Source organism: Pseudophryne corroboree, chromosome 7 (assembly GCF_028390025.1).
Source record: "Pseudophryne corroboree isolate aPseCor3 chromosome 7, aPseCor3.hap2, whole genome shotgun sequence".
Classification (NCBI taxonomy): domain Eukaryota; kingdom Metazoa; phylum Chordata; class Amphibia; order Anura; family Myobatrachidae; genus Pseudophryne; species Pseudophryne corroboree.
Window position 1 is genome coordinate 451,225,661 of NC_086450.1, and position 27,146 is coordinate 451,252,806.

At 48.2% G+C, this 27,146-nt stretch overlaps 1 protein-coding gene across 4 annotated transcripts in view; it reads left to right on the forward strand.

Annotated features, from left to right (window-relative positions):
• The window catches only part of RHOT2 (ras homolog family member T2), a 123,669-nt gene that overhangs the window by 36,199 nt on the left and 60,324 nt on the right, over nucleotides 1-27,146 (forward strand). For all 4 annotated transcript variants that reach the window (XM_063935061.1, XM_063935060.1, XM_063935063.1 and 1 more), the window contains exons 14-18: nucleotides 365-465; nucleotides 14,887-15,017; nucleotides 20,014-20,094; nucleotides 23,294-23,416; nucleotides 23,849-24,045. In XM_063935061.1, the coding sequence (XP_063791131.1) occupies nucleotides 365-465; nucleotides 14,887-15,017; nucleotides 20,014-20,094; nucleotides 23,294-23,416; nucleotides 23,849-24,045 (633 nt within the window). The remainder of the gene's footprint in view (nucleotides 1-364; nucleotides 466-14,886; nucleotides 15,018-20,013; nucleotides 20,095-23,293; nucleotides 23,417-23,848; nucleotides 24,046-27,146) is intronic.

The window sequence follows — 27,146 nt, forward strand, 5'->3', positions numbered from 1 at the left end:
TTGTTGAACTACACATACCAGCATGACCTGCAACAGTTTTAGCATGGCCAAATAGCAAAACTGTAGCAAGGCATGCTGGTATGTGTAGTTCAACAACAGCTGGAGGACCGAAGGTTCCCCATCCCTGCAATAAATGCATAAAGAAATCTAGTAGAATAAGAAGTTTGCTTGAATATCGCTCTGGTCTAGCGCTCAGTACAATAGACAGACCGGTCAGCTGCACTATAACTATGCCTCCAGAGAGTGAGGGAATGTACTACACCAGCGCATCCTATCTAGGCAGCAGGTCCATGTAGATGTCACGTCAGCCATGACGCTTACTAAATGCAATCTGATATAGGCATTTGTTCTCTTTCCCTGGCAGGTTGGTGGCCTATCTAGACGTACACCGATGCCTGGAACACTTGGGTTATCTGGGATATCCCATCCTGTGCGATCAGGACAGCCAGACGCGAGCAATCACCGGTGAGTGCTACCTACCTAAACCCCTTCATTTCCTGTAACCTGGACCACCCCTGTTGATTGCATTTTGCAGGATCCCGGTACTCGCCTGTTGGACTGATGATGATGATGATTATTTTATTATCCTTGTTTAATATGGCGGGTTCCGCAGCGCTCAAGTACAGAGTATATAAGCAGATAATTAAAACAGGAAAACAGTGACTTACAGTTGAAGATAATATCGGACAAGTACAGGGTAACTAAGCATAACTACACCAATAAATGACACTGGAATAAGTATCAGGGTGGCCGAGAACTGCAGGATTTGGGGCAGTTGAGGATTATTAAAGTAAGAAAAAGATAATCACATGAGGGAAGAGGGCCCTGTGCTTGTGAGAGCTTACATTCTAAAGGGGAGGGGCAGACAGAGGAGATAGCAGAGAGACAGTTGGAGGTACGAGTGAGGAGAGCCGGGGAGAGATCAGGGGTGGACAGGTAGATTTGAGTGTCATCAGCATAGAGGTGATATTGAAAGTTAAAGAACTAATGCATTCACCTAAAGAGAACATATAGAGAGAGAAAAGGAGAGGACCAAGAACAGAGCCTTGGGGGACACTGTTTATATAATGTAGTGGGGGGGGGGGGGGGGGGGGGGTCCCTGACTTGTAGCCTTACAGCTGCCATGTCAGATCTCCCCTCCTGCATCAGGGACTGTACATGTCCTGCTGTATGTGAGCCCATGATAGATACAGCATATGGTGGTGACCCAGGGAGGAGAATATTTTTAGGCAGGGGGGAATACGCCTTTAAATCTGAATCTTTCTTGAAATTTCTTGCCATGTAGAGTGGGGGGATGACTTTCTGTGGATTCTGGAGAGCTTCCGGTGATAAGTATGACCAACCATCCCCCTAGCACCTAACCTTCATTCCTGTATCTAACCCAAACTCTCCCCATTAGTGCCTGACCATTACCTCTCATAGCCTAACCCTAACCTTCATTTCTTTTTCATCCACTAGGGATCACTGGAGTACTCTTGGGATATGGACGGTGCGATAACAGGGATAGACATATTTAAATGAGTAACCCTACTTCCCCTCCATACTCCCAAGTTGCCTCAGTGTTTTTTGTGTCTTCGACAAGGGAGGACACTTTCCTGAAGTCTTCAAGACTTTTATTTTTATTTTTTCTTCCACAGTCCCTTCCCAGCTTACTAAGAAGCATGGGTCCGGGACTGTGTAGGTTGCTATAGCAGCATAAGGCTTGTCGGCACTTATGAGAGAAGTTTCACCATAGATCTTATCAGCAATTGCTGACTCAGCCATGCCTGCAGGAGCAGGACGGAGCTTACAGAGAAGCCCCGTCATTGTCTCCAGATCCCGGCAGGTGCGGTGAGTAAGGAGCAGACAGTCAGCTACTGCTACCGCCGCTCCGTGTGTGTGTATTTCACTATGATCGGAGTTATAGGCGCTGCGCCCGACACCCTCTCCCCAGACACGCTACTGTGGACGTCCTGGGTGGTTGTGCAAAGAGCTCCCGCACACTTTCACTTTATTATTGCAAAGAACATGGACGCGGCCGCCACTCCACTACGCTGCCCTCACGCTACACGCGTCGGTCAGACCCTAGCTGCCGCCGCTCCGCTGATCTTCAATGCTCACTGGGAGTACACACGGCGGACAGCTCCCGCTGCCGCCGCTACATTGGGGCCGTTTTGGTTGCTGAAAGTAGCGGGGCGGTCAGCTCAGGCTGCCGCCCACCGTGTGTGACGGAAGTTAGAGGCACTACCCAGAACCCAGCCGCAGACAGTTCTTTCTGGCGCCACTGGGCACCGTCACCGCTCTCCAGCGCTCATTTGTACCGCGCCGCCCGTTCCTCTGCTGACTGCCGCGGTCAGCCTCCGCTGCTGCCACTGGCCACCCTCACTGTACCCCGGCTCTCAGCAGCAGCGCTGTCCCTGGCTGCCACCACTCAGCAGGCAAAGCAGATCACTACTGTCTGCCGCCGCTTACTGTGGGGATGTGGGGGAGGTTTTACCTATCTGTGCCAAATCTGTCAGCTCCCCAGGAGGCCCTGCCGCGCTGCTGCAGTGAGCGGAGAGTCACCTCACGCTGTGTCAATGTATTAGTCTGCCACTCTCAAGACCCGTGAGTGCCACCTTGTATAGTGAATATATATATATATATATATGTATATATAATATTTATTGAGGCCAGCTAAGCTTAATAGTAAGCCTGCAGGCACAGTGTGTGTTTAGTTTGTGCATTCCAGAAATGTTAGTGCTGGTTACATTCAGTACCTATAATCAGAGCAGACTATTCAACCAATGATGATATGATGAGAATATATATAGGGTATATATATTTATGTATCTGTATGTGTGTGTTTGACAAATACTAATACTGAATATTTCAGAAAAAAATGAGGTTTTAATAAATAGATGCTTTTCTGCGCAAAGCAATTTTCTGTTTTACTAACCTCTCCCAAACTACCTCCGACATTTCATCACCAGTGGACTCTCTTTAGTTTAAAAAAGTTAACTCTTACAGTCCCAGCGCTAACAATGCTTTGTGACCTTTCCCAGCATCAGCTGAGGGCCCTGGTGAAGGCCATTTATACTGCAGCGGAAGTGTTGTTACACTTGCTTTAGTTTGGGTTAACATGGCTGTAGTTGTATAGGCCACACAGCTCAAATTAGGCTCACAACAGGGCCGTTCCTCAGACCACTTTTTACTTTTAAACTATGACATTTGTAAATCACCTGAGATTTGGGCTACGGTGTCTATAGATGTTGGGCAAGTAAGTTCTCGTTATTTTTGACACTGAGGCTGGTTCAAAAATAGTGCTGTTGCCTTATGCTGGCGATATGTTACTGGTCTATATTAGGACAAATTAGGTTCTCAGGCTACTGGGGAAAAGTGTTTTCCTACAGTTGCACGTTTCTAAATGGAAATAAGCTAGTCCAGCGTTCAAATTTTTGACACCTCAATCGTACACAGTAGACGTGGTAGAGGACGTGCATTTCAACAAACCAATAGCCGTCGTCAAAACACAAAGCCAGCTGACAAACCAGTGGCATGGTGGTTTTCCAGCTTATCTCTGCTCTTCCATTGTGCGAGTATGTATTCAGACGTTCCATTTGACGTTGTTGCAGACATACACAGATGGGTGGTTCCGCAATTTCGTATTCAAAGACTACACAATACAGTGTTGTAGACTGCTATTCAGTCTCTCGTAGACTCAACAGTTTTGATTCATCCGGTACACAGGTTCAGTTATTTTATACCAATCTTTCGGTAGTGCCTAAGCCGGACGGCTGTCACACCAATATTAAACTTAACGATGCTCAATCACTATGTAACTTTCTACACATTCAAGATGTGATCGCTGCAGTCAGTGATTGTAGGTCTAAACCCACAGGAATTCAGGATTTCACTGAATTTCAAGAATGCGTACTTACACATTCCAATTTGTCCACTTCACAGATGTAATTTTGGTCTGCGGTAAAACAAAACCATTATCACTCAGGCACTGCCACCTACTCTCTCATCATTGCCTCCGGTACCACAGCAGTGATGTCTGCGGAAAGTGATGTTGGTGATAATTGCTCATCTCACATCCATGGAGGTGATAATAGTTCGTACTTAGACAACCTACTCAAGAAGTTGTCTCAACACATGCTCTTTCAGCATGCCTTACGGCCGTACAATGTCCGCACGATTTTACCTGTCAGCGGTAAAACCAAAGTATTTGTCATCTGGTATTGGTAGTGCTCTAACCACGGCCAGTCTCTGTGCACATGTGCATTCCACTATTCGGAAAGATTGTAGCATCTTTCCATGCAGTCCAGTTTGAAATATTTCACCTGCGTCCTTTTCAGCTTAATCTGCTCGCACAGTGGTCGGCCTCTCATCTACAAATTCATCACAGGGTGCAGTTGGGTCCAGAGTATCGCTACTCTGATGGCTCCAAATACAACATTTCACTGCGGGGGAAAATATTCCGAGTCTAGAATTGGATAATTCTGACGACTAATGCAATTCTCAACTGTTGGGAAGCTTTAGTCCAACATGGTCAGCTTCACGGTCTGTGGCCAGACCAGAAATTACTGTCAATGCCCTGGAACTCAGGCCTGTTTACAAGGCTCTATACAGGCAGTTCACTTCTTACAGTCTCACACTGTTGATGTTCGGTCAAACAACGCGACTGCAGTCGCATACATCAACAAACAAAGAAGGACTCAAGGTCGCATGGCCATCAGAGACGTTTATCCGTTCCTACATTGAGTCGAGCATCACCAGGTGATATTATCGGCAGTGTTCATTCCCGGAGTGGACAACTAGAAAACAGACTGACTCAATCGTCAGGATTTTCACCAAATACAGTGGTCTGTACATCCACAAGTGTTCCAGATGTTAGTCCAGCGGTGGGGTTACCCACAGGTGGCTCTACTGGCATCTCGCCAAATTCATCAGACGTGTTCAAAACAAGGGTGGGGGCAGTGTATGCTCTCACAATAGCGTGGCCATACAGTGTCGTATCTGTTTCCACCATTCCCGCTGCTTACTCTATTGCTAGAGCGGATCAAGTAAGGAGAGCCACAACCCTAATCCTAGTGGTGCCTCATTGGCCTCGGAGAGCGTGGTTCTCCGATCTCCGCTGTCTACTCACAGACGATCCGTGGCCATTCCGCTACGTCCATACCTTCTGGAAAAGGGTCAGGTTCTTTACCCCAGTTTAGCGCAGCAGCGTTTCCTGGTGTGGCTATTGAAACCGCTCTCTTAAAACTAGAGGGAATTCCACAGTCGGTTATACCAACCATGTTACATGCTAGGAAGCCAGTAACAGCAGCTCATTATCACAGAATTGAGCAAGCTTATGTTGGTTGGGGTGAATCTCAGACGTTTCCGACATCTTTCAAGTTATTCCGTCTTTTCCTCTGTTTACAGACCGGGTTAGTTGGAGAACTAGGTTTAGCGACACTAAAGGTGCAGGTTTCTATTTTGTCGAATTTCTTTCAGCACCGTTTGGCTCCTTTGCCAACAGTGCATACATTTCTGCAAGGTGTCCTTACAGTTTAACCTCCGTCTATACCACTTACATCTCCATGGGACTTCAATCTACTTTTAGAGTTTTTGGAGTCCTCACTTTTTGAATTCTTACAACAAGCGGCTGTTAAGTTTCTCAATTACACACCAGTTTTTCTTCTAGCCTTAACTTCGGCAAGGTGTGTTCTAAATTACGTGCATTGTCATGCAAACCACTGTATCTGGTGTTTAATGATTACAAAGCGGAACTTCGATAGAATTCCGCTTTTCTACTACAGGTAGTATCCTCTTTTCACATAAATTTATCAATCGTTGTTCCTGTTTTCTCAGAAGGTTCAGGAACTCCAGCTATTTTGAATGTCGTTTGTGCTCTTCGAATTTATGTAGCCGGACATCAACAGTACATAAAACAAATACATTGTTTGGTCTTTATAATGCAGTCAGCGTAGGTTGGCCAACTTCCAGTCGCAGGTTGGCTGCATCAATTAAGCTGACCTTTCATCATGCTTACTTTCATACTGCCTTATAACCGCCTACATTTATTTCAGCAAATTCCACGAGTTCTGTGGGAACGTCATGGACAGCAGGTCCTAAACATGGTTGTCAGTGCACACGTTTATGCGCTTTTACAAGTTTCATACTTTCTCTTTCATCCACTAGGGGACACTGGAGTCCTATACAGTAGGGGTGTGAAGCCTTGAACCGGAGGTGTGGCACAATCTTAAATTAGCATTGTCTGCACAGCCGGCTCCTCCCCCTTCACATCCCTCCTCCCTCAGTTTAAAAAATTGTGCTGGAGGCACAACAGCGTGGAGCACTGAGCTCCTGACAGAAAAAATTTAAAGGGGCTGCGTAACCCTAATAAAGGGGGGACAAAGCTGCCTGATAGCTGAGAGACAAAGATCCCTATTGAAGGGACCTGCATCTCTCCACAGGAGATCCTCAAAACAACTAATAGTGAGTACTGGTACAAAACTCAGAATTAGACTACAGGAGGAAGAGGGATTTTCAGTTAAAAAGAATATCTCTCTAAACCCTTTACTCAGAAACTCCCTTTTATACAGCTAATCAAGGGCAGAGTGACGGTAGCGGCGCGCGGGAGACTTAGTTAGTGCGGTGCGTGACTCAGCTTGTTGTCCCTGTAAGCAGGGGGGGACGGCGGAAGCGGCGCGCTGTACAGCACAAGAGGCAGAGCAGACTGAGAACAGGCACCGCTACGGGAGACGGACCCGTCGCGCGCGCCAGCCGCCGGCCCCAGGGCGAGCTACAGGGACCCACGGGCAGAGAGGAGCACAGGCGCCGCTACGGAAAACGGACCCGTCGCGCGCGCACCAGCCGGCGGCTCCGGAGCGCGCTGTATAGCGGCAAGGGAGTGGACGCATATCAATGTTAATAACAGTGCGGCAGGCTACCTCATATAACTTACATAGTGGGGGCCATGTTTATTAGTTTTGGCGCCAGGATGAGGTGAGGGACGGGTCCTCCCCCACCAGTAGTGTAAAGTTTATTCATAAAAGAAACAACTCCCCCTGCTGCACGGCCTGGATAGTACAGGCATTAAAATAGTAGAGAGAGTTAGACAACAGCTCCCTCTGCTGGTGTAATGTATATATACAATATACGAGGATCTCCTGAAAAGTAACAAACTTTACAAATTATATTTTCAAGGGACGTCTGTTTCAAAGATCCCGGAGAAAATACACGGAAGCAAGCCAACTCTAACATCGTAGCTGATTTACAGTTGGGGTGTGAGGGTTGAGAAAAAAATATACATTTTTTTTTTTGTCCCCCCCCCCTTAATTTTTTGACCTGTTCCCTTTATAACGAAAAAGGGGACAGGTAATTACAGCCGGTTCCAATACCTTCGCTTCCGTCATCTCCCAGTCTTATTCTTCCTAGTTTAAAGGGTGAAAGCGCTGCGTAATACCCTGGTAAGGGGTTTTAAAAAGGAAAAACAACATGTCTAAGGCTACCAAGACCTCAAAGACCTGTTATGTTTGTACGAAATGTAACAAGAAGAGCACGCGGGTTGGCAGCTCCGGGGTGTGCGACTCCTGCTTAGACAGGGACGCTCCACCTGGGAGCAGTGCTCTACCTAAAGCTTGGGAAGACAACCTCGCTAATAGAATCTCCAAGGAAATGGCAGAATCCCGCAAGCAGCAATCAGAATGGGCTGCGGGATTCTCAAAGACAATGGAGGAATTTCTCATTAAGTTAACACCGCCCGCACACGCTGACACGAGTGTGCGCAGGGCTGTTAAAAGAACTCTTCCTATTATACCAGAATCTGAGGAGGAAGAGGGTTTTCTTCTGGAAACGGAAGAAGGTGAGTTAATTGAGCCTAACCTAGACGCCGATTTTCCTGAAGAAGACTCGGCGATCTCCGGTCTGGATTCCTTAATTGACGCAGTTAAGGACATCCTAAGCTTTAAGGAAGAGGAAGTCCGGGAGCCGCAGGATTTCGATTTGTTCGAATCCCAGAAGCCGCGTTCAGCAGCGTTCCCCATTCCTAAATCCCTCCAGTCTCAGATGGAGGAGGCTTGGAAACAACCTGACAAACGTTTTCAATTTCCGAAACGTTTTCAGGTAACTTACCCTCTACCTAAGGGTGTAATGGACAAGTGGGAAAATCCGCCGGTAGTGGATGCCTCACTAGGTAGATTGTCAAAGAAGACAATCTTGCCAATTCCTAACGTAACTACGTTAAAGGATGCGTCCGACCGTAAAGTTGACACGGCGTTAAAATCCATGTTTGTAGCAGCAGGTGCAGCGCAGAGACCTGCGATCATCTGTGCTTGGGTCAACAAAGCCATGGGTGCATGGTCCCGCCGTATTGTACAAGCTATTGAGGAGGAAAATAGTTTAGAAGAGATTACACAGCTGGCGGAACACATTCGAGAATCTGCTTCATACTTGTGTCAAGCTTCTAAGGATATTAGCAGAATAGCATCGCGCATATCTGCATCGGCCATATCGGCTAGAAGGATTTTATGGCTCAGAGAATGGCAAGGTGACTCTGACACCAAGAAGGCGGTAGAATCCATTCCCTTTGGGGGTGAAATGCTGTTCGGACCAGAGTTGGACAAGTGGATTTCGCAGGCTACAGCGGGGAAGTCCACTTTTCTACCAACTCCTTATACGAGAACCGCTCCACAAACTAGGAGAGGTTATTCGGGACCATCGTTTACTTCATTTAGGTCACAGTCCTTTCGAGCCCGAGGTAGGGGTTTCGGTGCACAAGCACGCGGGGGCAGAGGTAGAGGCCGCTCGCAGGCAGCAACCAGAAAGCAGGATAAACCTGCTGACAAGACCGTGGCATGACGGCCTCCCAGCTCACCTGGGGTCCCCGTTGGTGGGCGGCCGACTGGAAGGTTTTCAGGACATCTGGGCCAAAACCTCACCAGAACTTTGGGTGAACAACTTAATCTCTCAAGGATACAAACTGGAATTTCAACAGAGGCCTCACAGTCAGTTTTTTACAACAGGATTGCCTCAGTGTCCTCAAAAAGCAAGGGCACTACGGGCAGCAATTCACAAATTGCTACAAGCAGAGGTCATTATTCCGGTTCCCGCTTCTCAGAGAGGAACGGGGTTCTATTAAAATCTTTTTGTCGTGCCAAAACCAGACGGGACGGTCAGACCAATACTCAATTTAAAAGTTTTCAACCAGTTTTTAAAAGTCTACAGATTCAAGATGGAATCAGTCCAATCAGTCATTGCAGGCTTAGAGCCAAGCGAGTTCATGGTATCCATGGACATAAAGGATGCATATCTGCATATCCCAATCTGGACTCCTCACCAGGCTTACTTACGGTTCGCACTGGTGGCGGAGCACTACCAATTCAGGGCTTTGCCATTCGGTCTAGCGTCAGCCCCAAGAATTTTCACAAAGATCATGGCGGTCATGGTGGCAGGACTGAGACTGTTGGGGGTCACGATTATACCTTATCTGGACGATTTACTGATCAAAGCTCCATCTCAGAAACGACTGCTCAAGGATGTTCAGACATCACATCAATTTCTAATTCAACATGGATGGATTGTCAATTTCCAAAAGTCCAACCTCATACCGACTCAACGGATTCAATTCCTCGGTCTCATCTTGGACACGGTCCTATTACGTGTGTTCCTACCAGAGAACAAGGTACAGGACCTACAGAGATTAGTGGCTCAGGTACTGCGGACGCAGACCGTTTCTCTACACCTCTGTGTACAACTTCTCGGGAAGATGGTGGCGTCGTTCGAAGCTCTCCAGTACGGCAGACTTCATTCCCGACCATTCCAAATGAACCTCATTGCTCAGGGAGCAGGCTCGCACTGGCTCCTCCATCGGAGAATCCGTCTTCAACCACAAGTACGGGTCTCCTTGACATGGTGGTCGTTACACAAGAACCTTACAACCGGAAAGAAATGCGGCATTTGGGATTGGAAGATCCTGACGACGGATACCAGTCTCAGAGGTTGGGGAGCCGTCCTAGAGGACCATCAGTTTCAGGGACGGTGGACGCTACAAGAAAGCAAATTACCCATAAATATCCTCGAACTAAGAGCAGTCTACAATGCCCTTCTCTTAGCAGAAGACCTAGTCATGAATCAACACATCAGGATTCAGTCGGACAATGTCACGACGACGGCCTACATAAACCGTCAAGGAGGAACGAAGAGCAGGATGGCGTTAAAGGAGGCCACAAAGATCTTGTTGTGGGCAGAAAGAAGAGACATCATTCTCTCCGCAGTGTTCATTCCAGGTGTGGAGAACTGGGAGGCAGATTACCTCAGTCGCCAGGACATGCATCCGGGGGAGTGGTGCCTTCACCCACGTATTTTCAACATGATTGTGAAAAGATGGGGTCTGCCTCAGGTGGACCTCATGGCGTCTCGACAAAACCATCAGCTGCCCAGATATGTGTCAAGGACTCGAGATCCAGCAGCAGAAGGAGTGGACGCACTAACACTTCCTTGGTGTTACAGGAGAGTTTACATATTTCCCCCATTCCCACTCATACCCAGGGTTCTGAAGAGAATAAAGCGGGAACGGGTGTGGTTCATCCTAATCGCACCAGATTGGCCCCGCAGGAGTTGGTACACCGACCTGCGAGGGTTACTTGCGGAAGATCCTTGGAGGTTACCTCAGAGAGAGGACCTGCTATCTCAGGGACCGTTCCTACACCCCGATCTGAACAGGCTGCGTTTGACGGCGTGGCTATTGAAACCCGGATCTTAAGAAACAGAGGGATCCCACGAACGGCCATTCCTACAATGATTGCCGCGAGGAAACCGGTCACAGCCAGGCACTACTACAGGATTTGGAGACGGTACATGGCTTGGTGTCAGGAACGGGGATGGAATTCATCTAACTTCCATTTATCGCGACTTCTACTTTTCCTTCAGGCCGGTCTAGAGGGAGGACTCAGATTGGGCTCCTTGAAGGTTCAGATTTCGTCTCTCTCAATCCTTTTTCAACAGCGGCTAGCATCCTTACCAGAGATTCAAACTTTTTTACAGGGGGTTCTGAGGATTCAACCCCCTTTTCGTCCTCCCACGGCACCATGGGACTTAGGTTTGGTGTTAGAATATTTGAAGTCACCGACTTTTGAGCCATTGACAAGAACGGACCTGAAATATCTCTCTTGGAAGGTCACGTTATTACTGGCCTTGGCTTCGGCTAGGCGGGTTTCTGAGTTGGGAGCCTTATCCTGTAAAAGCCCTTTCTTAGTGTTTCATGAGGATAGGGCGGAACTCCGTACAAGAGCAGACTTCCTTCCAAAGGTGGTGTCGGGGTTTCATGTAAACCAGCCAATAGTGGTCCCATCTTTCCAGGGTCTCACAGATGAAGACGTGTCATTGGATGTTGTCCGAGCTTTACGGGTATACGTACAGGTTACGTCATCTTTCAGAAAGTCGGACCATTTGTTTGTTCTTTATGATGGGCCAAAGAAGGGTTGGCCGGCCTCTAAGCAGACCTTGTCCAGATGGATTAGACTTGCCATTCGGCAGGCTTATATTTCCTGTGGCAAACAGGTTCCGGTTCAGACGGGTGCTCATACTACCCGATCAGTGGGTGCCTCGTGGGCGGCTGCCAGAGGTGCTTCCACTACTCAACTTTGCAGAGCGGCGACGTGGTCTTCAGCCCACACGTTCGCAAGATTTTACAAGTTTGATACTTTTGCGTCCGGAGAATCGAAGTTTGGACGTTTAGTTTTGCAGGCAACCGACAGCACTCCCTCCCTGGGGGTAAACTTTGGGACGTCCCCTACTGTATAGGACTCCAGTGTCCCCTAGTGGATGAAAGAGAAAAGAGGATTTTGGTACTTACCGATAAATCCATTTCTCTGAATCCTCTAGGGGACACTGGACGCCCGCCTCGGTGCTGTCAACCTGCTGTGTTCCAAGTTCTTGTTTTAATCAGTTCGTGCAAACAGCGTTAATTATTCGGTTAAGAGTTCTTGGTCGCTGTTTGATATGTTGTACGGTTCGGTTCCTCGCCAAGGGCTATAGTGTCATATCCTATTCTCTCAGTCACATTTTTCAAACTGAGGGAGGAGGGATGTGAAGGGGGAGGAGCCGGCTGTGCAGACAATGCTAATTTAAGATTGTGCCACACCTCCGGTTCAAGGCTTCACACCCCTACTGTATAGGACTCCAGTGTCCCCTAGAGGATTCAGAGAAATGGATTTATCGGTAAGTACCAAAATCCTCTTTTTGCGGCATCAGCATCTAGTTTTTGCCGTCTACTGTTACAGGTGACAACCAGCTCTCCCGCCCAAGGGGGAACTTTGGTACTTCCTAAGAATACTCCATAGGATTTTGGTACTTACCAGGTAATTCCTTTTCTTTGAATCCATAGGGGTCACTGGACGCCCGCCCAGAGCACTTTCACCTGTCTTCTGGTAGGTTCAGTATATCTTATGGTAACACCTTCTCACCGACTTGTTGGAAGGTTACGGTGATTGTTATCTGTTCTAGTGTCAACTTTCCAGATGTCCGTTATATGTAATTCTCCATTGTTCATCCTCTCTTTCGCTCTGGTTAGTCTCAGCAAAAAAACACTGAGGCAACTTGGGAGTATGGAGGGGAAGGAGGGTTACTCATTTAAATATTTAAATGTGTCTATCCCTGCTATCGCACCGTCCATATCCCAAGAGTACTCCAGTGACCCCTATGGATTCAAAGAAAAGGATTTACCTGGTGAGTACCAAAATCCTATTTTCTGTATCTAACCCAAACTCTCCCCCTAGTGCCTGACCATAACCTCTCATAGCCTAACTCTAACCTTCATTCCTGTAACTAACCCAACATCTCCCCCTAGTGTCTAACCCTAACCTTCATTCCTGTGCCTAACCCTAACCTCCTATTGCCTAACCCTAATCTTAATTCCTGTATCTAACCCTAACTCTCCCCCTAGTACCCAACCCTCACCTCTCATAGTCTTACCTTCATTCCTGTATGTAACCCTAACTCTCCCCCTAGCCCTAACCTTCATTCCTTTATCTAACCCAAGATTTCCCTCCTAGTGCCTGGCCATCACCTCCCCTAGCCTAACTCTAACCTTCATTCCTGTATCTAACCCAACGTCTCCCCCTATTGTCTAACCCTAACCTTCATTCTTGTATCTACCCTAACTCTCCCCCTAGTACTTAACCCTCACCTCTCATAGCCTAACCTTCATTCCTGTATCTAACCCTAACTCTCCCCCTAGTATCTAACCCTCACCTCTCATGCATGTCGACCTTCAGTGGTCGACCTAATGACTGTCAACCTAAGCTGTGTCATCCTAATGACCGTATCCCCATAGTCTAACCCTAATCTTCATTCCTATATCTAACCCTAACTCTGCCCCTAGTGCCCAACCCTCACCTCTCATAGTCTAACCTTCATTCCTGTATCTAACTCTCCCCCTAGTGTTAAACCCTCTCCCTTCATAGCCTAGCCCTAACCTTCATTCCTTTGTCTAACCCTAACTCACCCCCTACTGTCTAACCCTCACCGCCTATAGCCTAACCCTCACCTTCATTCCTGTATCTAACCCAGCCTCTCCCCCTAGTGCCTGATCCTAACCTTTATTCCTGTATCTAACCCAACCTCTCCCCCTAGTGCCTGACCTTAACCTTCATTCCTGTATCTAACCCTAACTCTCCCCCTAGTACCCAACCCTCACCTCTCATAGTCTTACCTTCATTCCTGTATCTAACCCTAACTCTCCCCCACTGTCAAACCCTCTCCTTTCATAGCCTAGCCCTAACCTTCATTCCTGTATCTAACCCAACCTCTCCCCATAGTGCCTGACCTTAACCTTCATTCATGTATCTAACCCTAACTCTACCCCTAGCGCCTAACCCTAACCTTCATTCCTGTATCTAACCCAACCTCTCTCCCTAGTGCCTAACCTCCTATTGCCTAATCCTAACCTTCCTTCCTGTATCTAACCCAACCTCTCCCCCTAGTGCCTGACCTTAACCTTCATTCCTGTATCTAACCTTAACTCTACCCTTAGTGCCTAACCCTAACCTCCTATTGCCTAATCCTAACCTTCATTCCTGTACCCAACCCTAACTCTTCCCCCTAGTACCTAACCCTCACCTCTCATAGCCTGCACTCACCCTCAGCTTGCGATGCTGACATATTCAATGCCAACATCATAATTGCTGAAATTGTTGTCATTGTCCCGAATGGTGACACTATGACTACATTCCGATCTGCAGAATGTGCAGTGCTTTCATCAGCTTACAAAGCACCTGACTAAGCTGTAGCATCCACTTGTGTATTACAGTGACGCCAACCTTCTTATAGAACCTTGGGAAAAATGAAAGTGGAAAGTGTTTTGTAATATTTACTCACACGTTGTAATATTTACTCACACGTATGTAAAGGTTTCCGTATGTTGACTGGTGTTCTAATGTGTGATGTATGTGTTGGGAAGCTTTAGTCCTACATTTACCAAGTATCTGGAAGAGTACTCGTTAGTAGTCCGGTGAGGGTAACTGCCTGCACCCCTGTGAAGAGGTTGTAGCTGAGATAACTGTGCATTAGGTGTAGATGTTCTATGGCTGCCGCCTCCTGCACTTTATAGATGGTGCAAATGTTGACTTTTTAGTTCATTTCTTTGGTGCTGTGGAATTGCTGACTGCCTGTTCCCAGCATGACTCCTGCCTCATAAGATATACTTCACCTTCACACCCTATCGAGTTCTATTACTTGCTATATGACTTTTACTGAGCTCTCTGGTCACGCTATATGCCCCCAGCCAGGGTTCTCTCTCATGAGAGATTTATGTGAAGTGTTAATGGCTTTATGTAGTGACGAAGCAAAATAAAGTGTTTGCTGACTCCTTGTTGCTAAAAGGGTGAAACCGTCCTGTTCTCAGCCGCCTAGTACTGATCTCTCCCCTCTTCCCCTCAGTGACCCGGGAGAAGAGGATAGACCTGGAAAAGGGACAGACGCAGAGAACCGTCTTCCTGTGCAAAGTGATTGGACCCCGCGGGACGGGTAAATCTGCTTTCCTGCGAGCGTTCCTGGGGCAGAGCCTTGAGGTGAGAGGCGTTTATCACAGGTTCCTTATTTCTCTTACGTCCTAGAGGATGCTGGGGACTCCGTAAGGACCATGGGGTATAGACGGCTCCGCAGGAGACATGGGCACTGTAAAGCTTTAGAATGGGTGTGCACTGGCTCCTCCCTTTATGCCCTTCCTCCAGACCTCAGTTAGTTCCTGTGCCCAGTGGAGACTGGATGCACTGCAGGGGAGCTCTCCTGAGTTTCTCTGAAAAATCTTTTGTTAGGTTTATTATTTTCAGGGAGCACTGCTGGCAACAGACTCCCTGCTTCATGGGACTGAGGGGAGAGAAGCAGACCTACTTAAATGATAGGCTCTGCTTCTTAGGCTACTGGACACCATTAGCTCCAGAGGGAGTCGGAACACAGGTCCCACCCTGTAGTTCATCCCAGAGCCGCGCCGCCGTCCTCCTCACAGAGCCGGAAGATAGAAGCCGGGTGAGTATAAGAAGAAAAGAAGACTTCAGATCTTCATGAGGTAACGCGCAGTGGTAACGCTGCGCGCCATTGCTCCCAGCCCACACACACAGGCACCACAGTAAGGGTGCAGGGCGCAGGTGGGGGGGGGGGCGCTTTGGGCAGCATTAATATACCTCACATAACACTGGCAAAGTACTTATATACACTATAAAGGATGTATATTTCAGAATCCCCCACCAGTATAAAGATTTGGAGCGGGAACGAAGCCTGCCGTCGGGGGGCGGAGCTTGTTTCCTCCAGCACTAACCAGCGCCATTTTTTCTCCTCAGCATACAGAGAAGCGGCCCCGGACTCTCTCCTGCTGTTAGTTAATACAGAGGGTCAGAACGAGGGGGGGGCACATTTATTGGCGCAAATATGTGGTGTTTTACAGTTGTAATAAAAAGCGCTGACAGACTGGGTTTGTTTGTCTCAGTGTACAGTGGCGCTGGGTGTGTGCTGGCATACTTTCTCTCTGTCTTTCCTGAGGGCCTTATGGTGGGTCAGTCCCCATTATATTAGGTATCCCTGTGTGTGTGGGGATGTCAGTACGTCTGTGTCGACATGTCTGAAGTGGAAGGCTCATACCTGACACCTGATTGAATGAATATGTGGAATGTTTTAAATGCTAATGTGACTTTATTACAAAGTTTGGACAAAGCTGAGTCCAAGGATTAAAGCAGGGAGTCAATCCATAGCTTTTACTGTGTCACAGGGCCCTTCGGGGTCGCAGAACCGTCCCTTTTCACAGGTAGTAGACACCAAGACCGACACGGATTCTGACTCCAGTGTCGACGGTGATGATGCTAAGTTGCACCCAAGGGTGGACAAGTGTATTCAATATATGGTTGTAACAATTAAAGATGTTTTGCATATCACTGATGACCTCTCTGTCTCTGACACAAAGGTCGGCATGTTTAAGGGAAAGAATCCTGAGGTAACTTTTCCCCCATCTTGCGTGCTGATCGCCCTGTTTGAAAAAGCTTGGGAAACTCCAGATAAGAAACTGCAGATTCCCAAGAAAATATTATGGCGTAACCTTTCCACCCAGGATAGGTTACGGTGGGACTACTCGCCCACGGTGGAAAAGGCATTTACGCGCTTGTCGAAAAAAGGGGGGCGCTACCTTTCCCTGATACGGCAGCCCTTAAGAGTCCTGCTGATTGCAGACAGGAAACTACCTTATAATCAATTTATACATATGGGTGCCCTGCTAAGGCCGGCAGTAGCATCGGCATGGGTGGGTTGCGCAGTTGCAGCGCGGGCAGATAACTTATCATCTGACATTGACACCCTAGAAAAAGATACCATTTTGGTGACCTTGGGTCACATTAAAGACGCAGCATAATATATGAGAGAAGCTGCGAGTGATATTGGGCTGTTGGGTTCAAGAGCCAAGGCCATGGAGATCTCTGTTAGACGGTCCCTGTGGACCTGCCAAGGGACAGGTATGCTGTTTAAAAAAAAAAAAAAAGACTTTGCCTTACAAAGGTGAAGTTTTATTTGGGGAGGGGATCTGGTAACCACAGCGACCGCGGGTAAATCTACTCTTTTGCCTTATGTTCCCCCACAGGAAAAGAAAACACGGCAATATCAAATGCAGTCCCTTCGGTCGCTTAAGTTCAGAAAGGTCTTTCTCCCAGAGGCAAAAGCCCAAGTACTCCAGAACATGGTCAGAGACTAAATGCACTCATTTATTAGGAAGGATGGTGGCGGCCTACGAGGCCATTCCACACGGACCTTTCGGTGGGATCTTCTAGACAAGTGGTCAGGGTCCCACCGTCGCATACATCAGAGCCCGGGCCAGTCTCTCTCTCTCTCTCTCTCTCTCGCTCTCTCTTTCTCCCCCGTGGTGGCTCCAGACAGAAGCCACCAGGATTCTTCGCGGGGCGAAAAAGCATGTAAGCGCTCTGTCAAAGGTCTTCATTACAGAGGACACAATCTCCATCTAAGAGAGTGGGGACTTCTTCAGGAAGTCTTTATAATGGTGAAAAGTCGTTGAGGATTTCCTCATATAGACATGAGGGCATCACGCCTCAACAGGAAGATTTGGACGTATTGTTCCAGGTCGAGGGACCCTCAGGCAGTGGCGGTGGACGCCCTGGTGACACCGTGGGTGTTCAGTCGGTCTATGTGCTCCCTCCACTTCCTCTCATCTCAAAAATATTGAGAATCATATTGCAAACAAGAGTGCAGACGATACTCATTGTTCCAGATTGGCATCGAAGGGTCTGGTATGCAGATCTTCAGGGACTGCTCTCAGAAGATCCGTGGCCCCTTCCTCACAGGGAGAACCTGCTACTACAGGGGCCGTGCGGTTACGTTTGACGGCATGGCGGTTGAACACCATATCCTAGCTGAAAAGGGTATTCCAGAGGAGGTCGTTCCTACTCATATTAAAGCTAGAAAAGATGTTACGGCGAAGCACCATCACCGTATCTGGAGGAAATATGTGTCTTGGTGTGAAGCCAAGGAGGTTCCTACTGAGGATTTCCAACTAGGACGTTTTCTCCATGTTCTACAGACAGGAGTGGATATGGGCCTAAAGTTAGGCTCAATTAAGGTGCAGATTTCTGCCTTATCCATATTCTTTCAGAAGGAATTGGCTTCTCTCACAGAAGTCCAGACTTTGGTAAAAAGAGCGTTACACATCCAACCTCTTTTTGTGCCCCCAGTGGCACCATGGGACCTTAACGTGTTGTTGAGTTTCCTTAAGTCACAATAGTTTGAACCGCTTCAAACAGTTAAATTGAAGTTTCTCACTTGGAGAGTGGTCATGTTATTGGCCTTAGCATCTGCGAGGCGGGTGTCCGATTTGGCGGCCTTGTCTCACAATAGCCCCTATCTGATTTTCCATGCGGATCGAGCAGGGTTGAGGACTCGTCCTCAAGGTCTGCCTAAAGTGGTTTCGTTATTGCATGTAAACCAACCTATTTTGGTGCTTGTGGCTACGGGTGACTAGGAGAATTCCAGGCCCTTGTTGTAGTCAGGGCCTTAAAGTTTTATTTAGCCAGAACGGCTATGGTTAGGAAAACAGATGCACTGTTTGTCCTGTAGGCAGCCAACAAGGTTGGCGCTCCTGCTTCTAAGCAGACTATTGCTAGCTGGATCGGTAACACGATTCAGCAGGTTAATTTACGGCTGATTTGCCGGTACCAAATTCAGAAAAGGCCCATTCCACTAGGAAGATGGGCTCTTCTTGGGTGGATGCCCGAGGCGTCTCGGCAGTACAATTGTGCTGAGCAGCTACTTGGTTGGGTTCAAACACTTTTGAAAAATTCTATAAGTTAGATACCCTGGCTGATGAGGACCTCGTGTTTGCTCAGTCGGTGCTGCAGAGTCATCTGCACTCTCCCGCCCGGTCTGGAGCTTTGGTATAATCCCCATGGTCCTTACGGAGTCCCCAGCATCCTCTAGGACGTAAGAGAAAATAAGATTTTAAACCTACCGGTAAATCTTTTTCTCCTAGTCCGTAGAGCATGGGTCTTCAACCTGTGGCCCTCCAGCTGCTGCGGAACTACACATCCCACCATGCCCTGCCACAGTTTTGCTATTAAGGCATGGTAAAACTGAGGCAGGGCATGCTGGGATGTGTAGTTCCGCAGCAGCTGGAGGGCCACAGGTTGAAGACCTATGCCGTAGAGGATGCTGGGCGCCCGTCCCAGTGCGGAAACATTCTGCAAGACTTGTATATAGTTATTGCATACTTAAGGGTTAAGTTACAGTTGAGATCGGCCTATGGCTGATGCTGTTTTTATTCATACTGTTGACTGGTTATTGTATACCACGTTGTATGGTGTGTATGGTGTGGGCTGGTGTGTATCTCGCCCTTAGATAACAAAATCCTTTTCCTCGTACTGTCAGTCTCCTCTGGGCACAGTCCTAACTGAGGTCTGGAGGAGGGGCATAGAGGGAGGAGCCAGTGCACCCCCATTCTAAAGCTTTACAGTGCCCATGTCTCCTGCGGAGCCCGTCTATACCCCATGGTCCTTACGGAGTCCCCAGCATCCTCTACGGACTAGGAGAAAAAGATTTACCGGTAGGTTTAAAATCTTATTTTTTGTGCCTCGTGTCACGGGGAAGTATTTGAGGAGTTTAGCTACTGACTGAAGCCGCGTTTATTGTACAGTGCTCCTGTGCCCCTGCACATGGTACTGTCCCAGTGATGCCCACTTACTGGCTGCCCACACTAACTGCCTTAGTCTACAGCTGGTCACGTGTGTACACATCTGACCTTTATTCATACACACACAGTTCTCAGCTGATTGTGGCCATCAGAAAAACAAACCCCTACGAGGCCCTGCACATTCCAGCCACGCGTTTCGCTTTCTGTTGGGTCAGTCATTATTGGGGCTTCCGTGGTTACCTGTAACCTGCTCCAGTCATCTCTCATACAGCTGATAGATTTGTATTTTATCTCCATGTTTCGCTTTGGATATTTTTATTTTCCCTTTCTCTATTAAACTTGTCCTTGGTACATCGCTCCCCTTGTAACCGTCTTGTCTCCTCGTGCCTCAGGAGCAGCTGCAGAGCCGCAGGGAGCCTTCCTTCTACTCCATAAACACGGTGCTCATCGGGGGTCAAGAGAAGTATCTAATTGTGAGTATAGTATAGGGTGCACGTGTCTCTGTGTGAGTGGTGCTACATTGGTTCCTAGGGACAGATGTCACTGTAGCATGTAAATGCAGGTTTGTTTGTTTTGTTTTTTTAATGTATTTCTTTCCAGGTCTCTTTAGCCAGGTGGTTCCCCAGTAATCCGGGCGCTGCACACCAGCTACTGACGCTGGGTTCCTAGCCCAGCAGTGCATCTACCTATAAGGGGCATGTGAGGGATATTTTGGCAATATTCATACTGTCATAATGGTTGTAACCTAGACCTGCTCTACATGTCGTCCTCGGCCACTATGGCATGCATCATGTCGGCACTCAAAACTTCCCTGGTCTAGAGGTGACTTACCCGGTACGGCGGTTGCTGCGACTCTGGTGGTGTCTTCCGGGTCTGATGGAGTTGACCTGATTAATTTCAGCAGATTCCGGCATCATCACTAATCCTTATCCATAACCCTCCTAGTGCCTAACCCTAAACACCCCTCACATAGCCTAACCCTCCCCCCAGTGCCTACCCCAACTTCCCATCCCATAGCCTAACCTTCCCACCAGTGCCTAACCCAACCCCCCCTCCAGTGCCTACCCCAACCTCCCCTCCCATAACCTATCCCTCCCCCAGTGCCTAACCCTAAACACCCCTCCCATAGCCCAACCCTCCCCCCAGTGCCTACCCTAACTTCCCATCCCATAGCCTAACCTTCCCACCAGTGCCTAACCCAACCCCCCCCCCTCCAGTGCCTACCCCAACCTCCCCTCCCATAACCTATCCCTCCCCCAGTGCCTAACCCTAAACACCCCTCCCATAGCCCAACCCTCCCCCCAGTGTGTAACCCAACCTTCCCTCCCATAGCCTAACACTAACCCTCCCCCCAGTGCCTGACCCTGACCACTCTTACATAGCTTAACACTAACCCTCTCCTTATTGCCTGACCCTAACCCTCCCCCCTAGCGCCTGACCCTAACCTTCCCCCCTAGCGCCTGACCCTAACCTTCCCCCCTAGCACCTGACCCTAACCCTCCCCCCTAGCGCCTGACCCTAAACCTCCCCCCTAGTGCCTGACTAACTCTCCCCTCCCGTAGCTCAACTCTAACCCTCCCCTCCCATATCCTGTCCCAAACCCTCCCCCTAGTGCCTAACTGTAATGCTCCCTCCTGTGGCCTAGCTGTAATCCTTCCCCTCCTGTGGCCTAACCATAAACCTCCCCTCCCATAACCTGACCCAAATCCCCCCCCTCTCCCCAGAGCCTGACCCTAATGGTGGGTACACACAGGCCGCTATGTCACTATCTATTGAACGGCCAATATATCGCAGGTCTGTTGGCCAGTGTGTATGAACGATATGTCTGTGAATGCTGTCGTTCACAGACTTATCGCTTCGGCCCTGCTGCACAGCCGACGGCCACTATATCTAACGATATCAGCTGACCGCCCGTATACTTGCTGCAGACGCCGGTGGTGATTGACAGCACAACTGGGCGGGCGCATGTAAATTCCCGCCCAGTTTGTGATGTCAGTCCCGATGGATCGGGCAGTGTGTATGCCTGGCCGGTCTGTCTGTAGATCTACTGTATGTGCAGAACCATTGATCTGCATGTAGAGCTGTAAGTGTGTACCCACCATAACTCTCCCCCTTGTGTCTTGTCTGACCCTAACTCCCCCCCCCCTTCCCTCCAGTCACTGTGTGTATATGCAGCTCTCCTCTCAATTTGCAGTGTGTGAGTGATATATAATACCAGTCATTGTGGAAGCAGCTTCTCCGTTCCAAAAAGGAAATGTCATGTCTATTTATGGAGAGAATCTGTAGCAGCAACTCATTCCCAAATGTATCGGACACATTCTTTTATTCCTTAATTGTGTCACCCCACAGAGGGGCGGGCTGACCTGAAACTGCGAGCGCTGATTTCACTCGACAGACTCCGACTTACATGATGGACTCATTTCACTGTAATGGAAAACAATATTGCCACCCCCCCCCTCTACATGTCTTATTAAATGTTGTGGGAAAATGAAAATATTTGAACATGTTAGTTAATTCATAGTATACTATGCAAGCGATGCATGTGTAAGTAGTATTGGTATTAATAGTGTGTTCTGAGATCATTGCTTATAATGACGCGTTCTGCTGTCACTACTTCCGTGGTGTTAGGATATCATGCACATTGTGAAGGACACTCTGGCCAGTAATGTAAATAATTACGGATATTAGAAGTGACCTTGGATTTCCATGATCTGTGTAAGAGCACTCAGCCTTCACATTGTCGTGTATTGCCCACTAATATACGTGTTTAGTTGTGGTGACGTGATCCCTGCAGTGTCTAGAACACAATGCTGGAGAGGGAGGAGCACAGCAGTCCTTTCATCTACACACAGCAGAGGTGGCCATTTTGTGGACCCAACCATTGTTTCTGAGGCTGCCAGCCAGCAGTTCACTGAGAACTAGTGACATCACTGAGAACTAGTGACATCACTGAGGCACTTTTTTTTTTTTAATGACGACCAGTTCCGGTGCCTCCATTATGCTACTAAATCCGACTTTTCCACATCCTCAGAAATATGGCTTCAGTCCGCTATTATGGCAGCCTCCGTTGTGCACAGAAGGCTATTGCACTTGAACAGAACGACACATTTTTTTATTCTGGAGAATATGGGGGTTGAGGGGGGCAGAGCTAGGCTCCGTGTACCGACACCTTGGAGGAAGAAAAAAAATTCAGTAGATCTGTACCATCGATGGTTCTACCCCATCGATGGTAAAAGTAGTTAACATTGGTCATAGACCAGTGATGATTCTAAATCATTAATGGTCGATGGCCAATCCCTAAGGCCAGGTACAGTGGCAGAGCTGAGGGACTAAACTCCATGGCAAAGGGTAGATGATGGCGGCGATGAACACAGATTGGGTTAGTCCGCAGAGTTTACATGTACAATAGTCTTGTGCCCACCTCCTATGCAGGTCACTGGATAAGGACTTGAGGAAGGGACAGCGGGCTTATAGAAATGTGGAGGCACTCGTTCTTGCTTGGATTGTGTCTAGTGTTCTTTTTCCTGAGGGTTAACCTAACCCGATATCTGTATCGCCCTGTTGCTGATGGGGAGAATGCAATTATAAGCATCACCTATTTGTTTTACAGGCGTTTTAGGCTGATGTTGATACTTTGCGGCAGACCCCGCTAATTCTCCCTCTTCTCCACAGCTCTACGAAGTGGACGTGGACACCGATTTCCTGAAACAGTCGGACGCGGGCTGTGACGTCGCCTGTTTGATGTATGATGTCAGTGACCCGAAATCCTTCAACTACTGCGCCAGTATCTACAAGGTGACACTGCCTGTCCCTCATGGTTGCCCGTAGATGGTGTTTGCTATAGCTAAAACAGATTAGTCCTACCACAGTCCTCCGACCTTGTCCCTCTATGGCAGATAACCCCTCTGCACAGTCCTGGCACTTGCTGTGCAGTAGTCTGGTGGTATCTCCGCCTGCTTTACCTTTACATTGGGCCAATCACCACCACAGTCCTCTGACCTTGTCACAATGACCAGTGGCTCTTGGACTTAGGGGAAGATGAACCATACCTTCTCAACAGGACAAGTGGAGAAGTTGTCCCGAACAACCAAGCAGCTGGTTTGCTCTGGGCAGCTTAACCTGTCCTCTTTGGAAGGCTTGATTCATCTCCCCCTTAGACATCTTCTCACCCCTTTCTCCTTGTGCCTCGCTGTCTCTATAGTCACGTCTGTCTCTCCTCCCTTACAGCAACACTACATGGAGAATCAGACACCCTGCCTGTTTGTGGGGTGTAAATGGGACCTTGGGGAGGTGAAGCAGCAGCACGGAATCTCTCCAGCCGAATTCTGCCACAAACACCGGCTGCCAACCCCCTACCACTTCACCTGCCAGGGGGCTGCGGACATGGCCATCTACAGCAAGCTGGCGACAGCCGCCGCCTTTCCGTAAGTATACCGGGTGTGACTGCAAAGTGCACGCAGAGGAGACGATTGGGCAGCAACTTCATGTATAACATAATGGGCGTGTTTAATTGCTTCCTGTTTGTATATACATATCTATTGCGTGTCTTCGTATCTCTCCGTGTCTTGTGATAGATCAGGGTTAGATGATTTAAGTTGTGATCATTATTTTTCTTTATGGGTGTACTGAGCCCCTTAGAATTTCAGGATACAAGTTTTATCCTTTGCCGGATGTTGCGTGGTATCAACCAACACTGCACCGTTATTTCTGGCTGTCGCCAGCCATTGTCCACATCAGTATCTTGCGTCCATCCCATCGAGTGAGTCACGAGTATAAAGGGCCCTTGATTCATGTCTGTCGCCCATCTTCTAGCACGCTTGCTGGCGATCGCTGGGCAGTGTATAAGTATGTATGAGCCATAGCGATTGCCATAAATAGGATGGATACTCTGTTGCAGGAAACTGTGATCTTGGCTGGTGGAGCAAATTCTCTTCTTTAATTTCCACTTGAGGGGAAACGCCTATATAAGCTTGTCTCTGTGACACGTTGCAATGTTCTCTATATGCTTCCGTCAGTTTCACTTTATCTTTAAGAATTCCATAATGACTGATTATAGATCTTGGCAGATCGTCCGTGGCCTAGTTGATGAACTGTATTGTGGTTTTGACCTAGATCTATAGGAAACCAATGTTTGAGCTCATGAGATGTTTTGTTTTGATTCAGCGCAGCCAATAATTCTCAATCTCAGACTATCTCTCCTATTTTTATTTAAGTTTTCACTGTCACCTCTTGGTCGTGTTGACTTGTGACAGCATATTAGGTAAATTTTACCCCAGTCTGTATTAGGTTTTCTCTTTCATCCATCTGGTGGATGCTGCGCGGTTACTGGGGTAAGAGTGTGTGGGAAGAGAGTTTGGCACAGAACCTATAGAAACTAACTCCTCCCCCCTCTAACCCCTCCCATCTCCAGCCTGACCAACAACTACCTCAGTTTTAGTTTTGTGCCTGTGGAGTACAGACACAATTTTTGTTAGGTTTTCTTTAGTTTTTATTTAGTTTTCTGGGGTACCTAGTCCCTGTATACAGGTGACAGGTACTACAAGAGTGGGGTTAGTAAGTGTATGTTTTCTCTGACGTCCTAGTGGATGCTGGGGACTCCGTCAGGACCATGGGGATTAGCGGCTCCGCAGGAGACAGGGCACAAAAATAAAGCTTTAGGATCAGGTGGTGTGCGCTGGCTCCTCCCCCTATGACCCTCCTCCAAGCCTCAGTTAGGTTTTTGTGCCCGTCCGAGCAGGGTGCAATCTAGGTGGCTCTCCTAAAGAGCTGCTTAGAAAAAGTTTTTAGGTTTTTTATTTTACAGTGAGTCCTGCTGGCAACAGGCTCACTGCAACGAGGGACTTAGGGGAGAAGAAGTGAACTCACCTGCGTGCAGGATGGATTGGCTTCTTAGGCTACTGGACACCATTAGCTCCAGAGGGATCGAACACAGGCCCAGCCATGGAGTCCGGTCCCGGAGCCGCGCCGCCGACCCCCTTGCAGATGCCGAAAAGTGAAGAGGTCCAGAAACCGGCGGCAGAAGACTTTTCAGTCTTCATGAGGTAGCGCACAGCACTGCAGCTGTGCGCCATTGTTGTCACACACTTCACACCAGCGGTCACTGAGGGTGCAGGGCGCTGTGGGGGGCGCCCTGGGCAGCAATGAAATACCTATACTGGCTAAAAGATACATCACATATAGCCCCTGGGGCTATATGGATGTATTTAACCCCTGCCAGGTCTCAGAAAAACGGGAGAAGAAGCCCGCCGAAAAGGGGGCGGGGCCTATTCTCCTCAGCACACAGCGCCATTTTCCCTCACAGAAATGCTGGTGGGAAGGCTCCCAGGCTCTCCCCTGCACTGCACTACAGAAACAGGGTTAAAACAGAGAGGGGGGGCACTTATTTGGCGATATGATTATATATATTAAGATGCTATAAGGGAAAAACACTTATATAAAGGTTGTCCCTGTATAATTATAGCGTTTTGGTGTGTGCTGGCAAACTCTCCCTCTGTCTCTCCAAAGGGCTAGTGGGGTCCTGTCCTCTATCAGAGCATTCCCTGTGTGTGTGCTGTGTGTCGGTACGTGTGTGTCGACATGTATGAGGACGATGTTGGTGAGGAGGCGGAGCAATTGCCTGTAATGGTGATGTCACTCTCTAGGGAGTCGACACCGGAATGGATGGCTTATTTAAGGAATTACGTGATAATGTCAACACGCTGCAAGGTCGGTTGACGACATGAGACGGCCGGCAAACCAATTAGTACCTGTCCAGGCGTCTCAAACACCGTCAGGGGCGTTAAAACGTCTTTTTACTTCAGTCGGTCGACACAGACACGGACACTGACTCCAGTGTCGACGGTGAAGAAACAAACGTATTTTTCTTGAAGGGCCACACGTTACTTGTTAATGGCAATGAAGGAGGTGTTACATATTTCTGATACTACAAGTACCACAAAAAAGGATATTTTGTGGAGTGTGAAAAAACTACCTGTAGTTTTTCCTGAATCAGATAAATTAAATGAAGTGTGTGATGATGCGTGGGTTTCCCCCGATAGAAAATTATTGGCGGTATACCCTTTCCCGCCAGAAGTTAGGGCGCGTTGGGAAACACCCCTTAGGGTGGATAAGGCGCTCACACGCTTATCAAAACAAGTGGCGGTACCGTCTCCAGATAGGGCCGCCCTCAAGGAGCCAGCTGATAGGAGGCTGGAAAATATCCTAAAAAGTATATACACACATACTGGTGTTATACTGCGACCAGCGATCGCCTCAGCCTGGATGTGCAGCGCTGGGGTGGCTTGGTCGGATTCCCTGACTGAAAATATTGATACCCTTGACAGGGACAGTATTTTACTGACTATAGAGCATTTAAAGGATGCATTTCTATATATGCGAGATGCACAGAGGGATATTTGCACTCTGGCATCAAGAGTAAGTGCGATGTCCATATCTGCCAGAAGTTGTTTATGGACACGACAGTGGTCAGGTGATGCAGATTCCAAACGGCACATGGAAGTATTGCCGTATAAAGGAGAAAAAGACA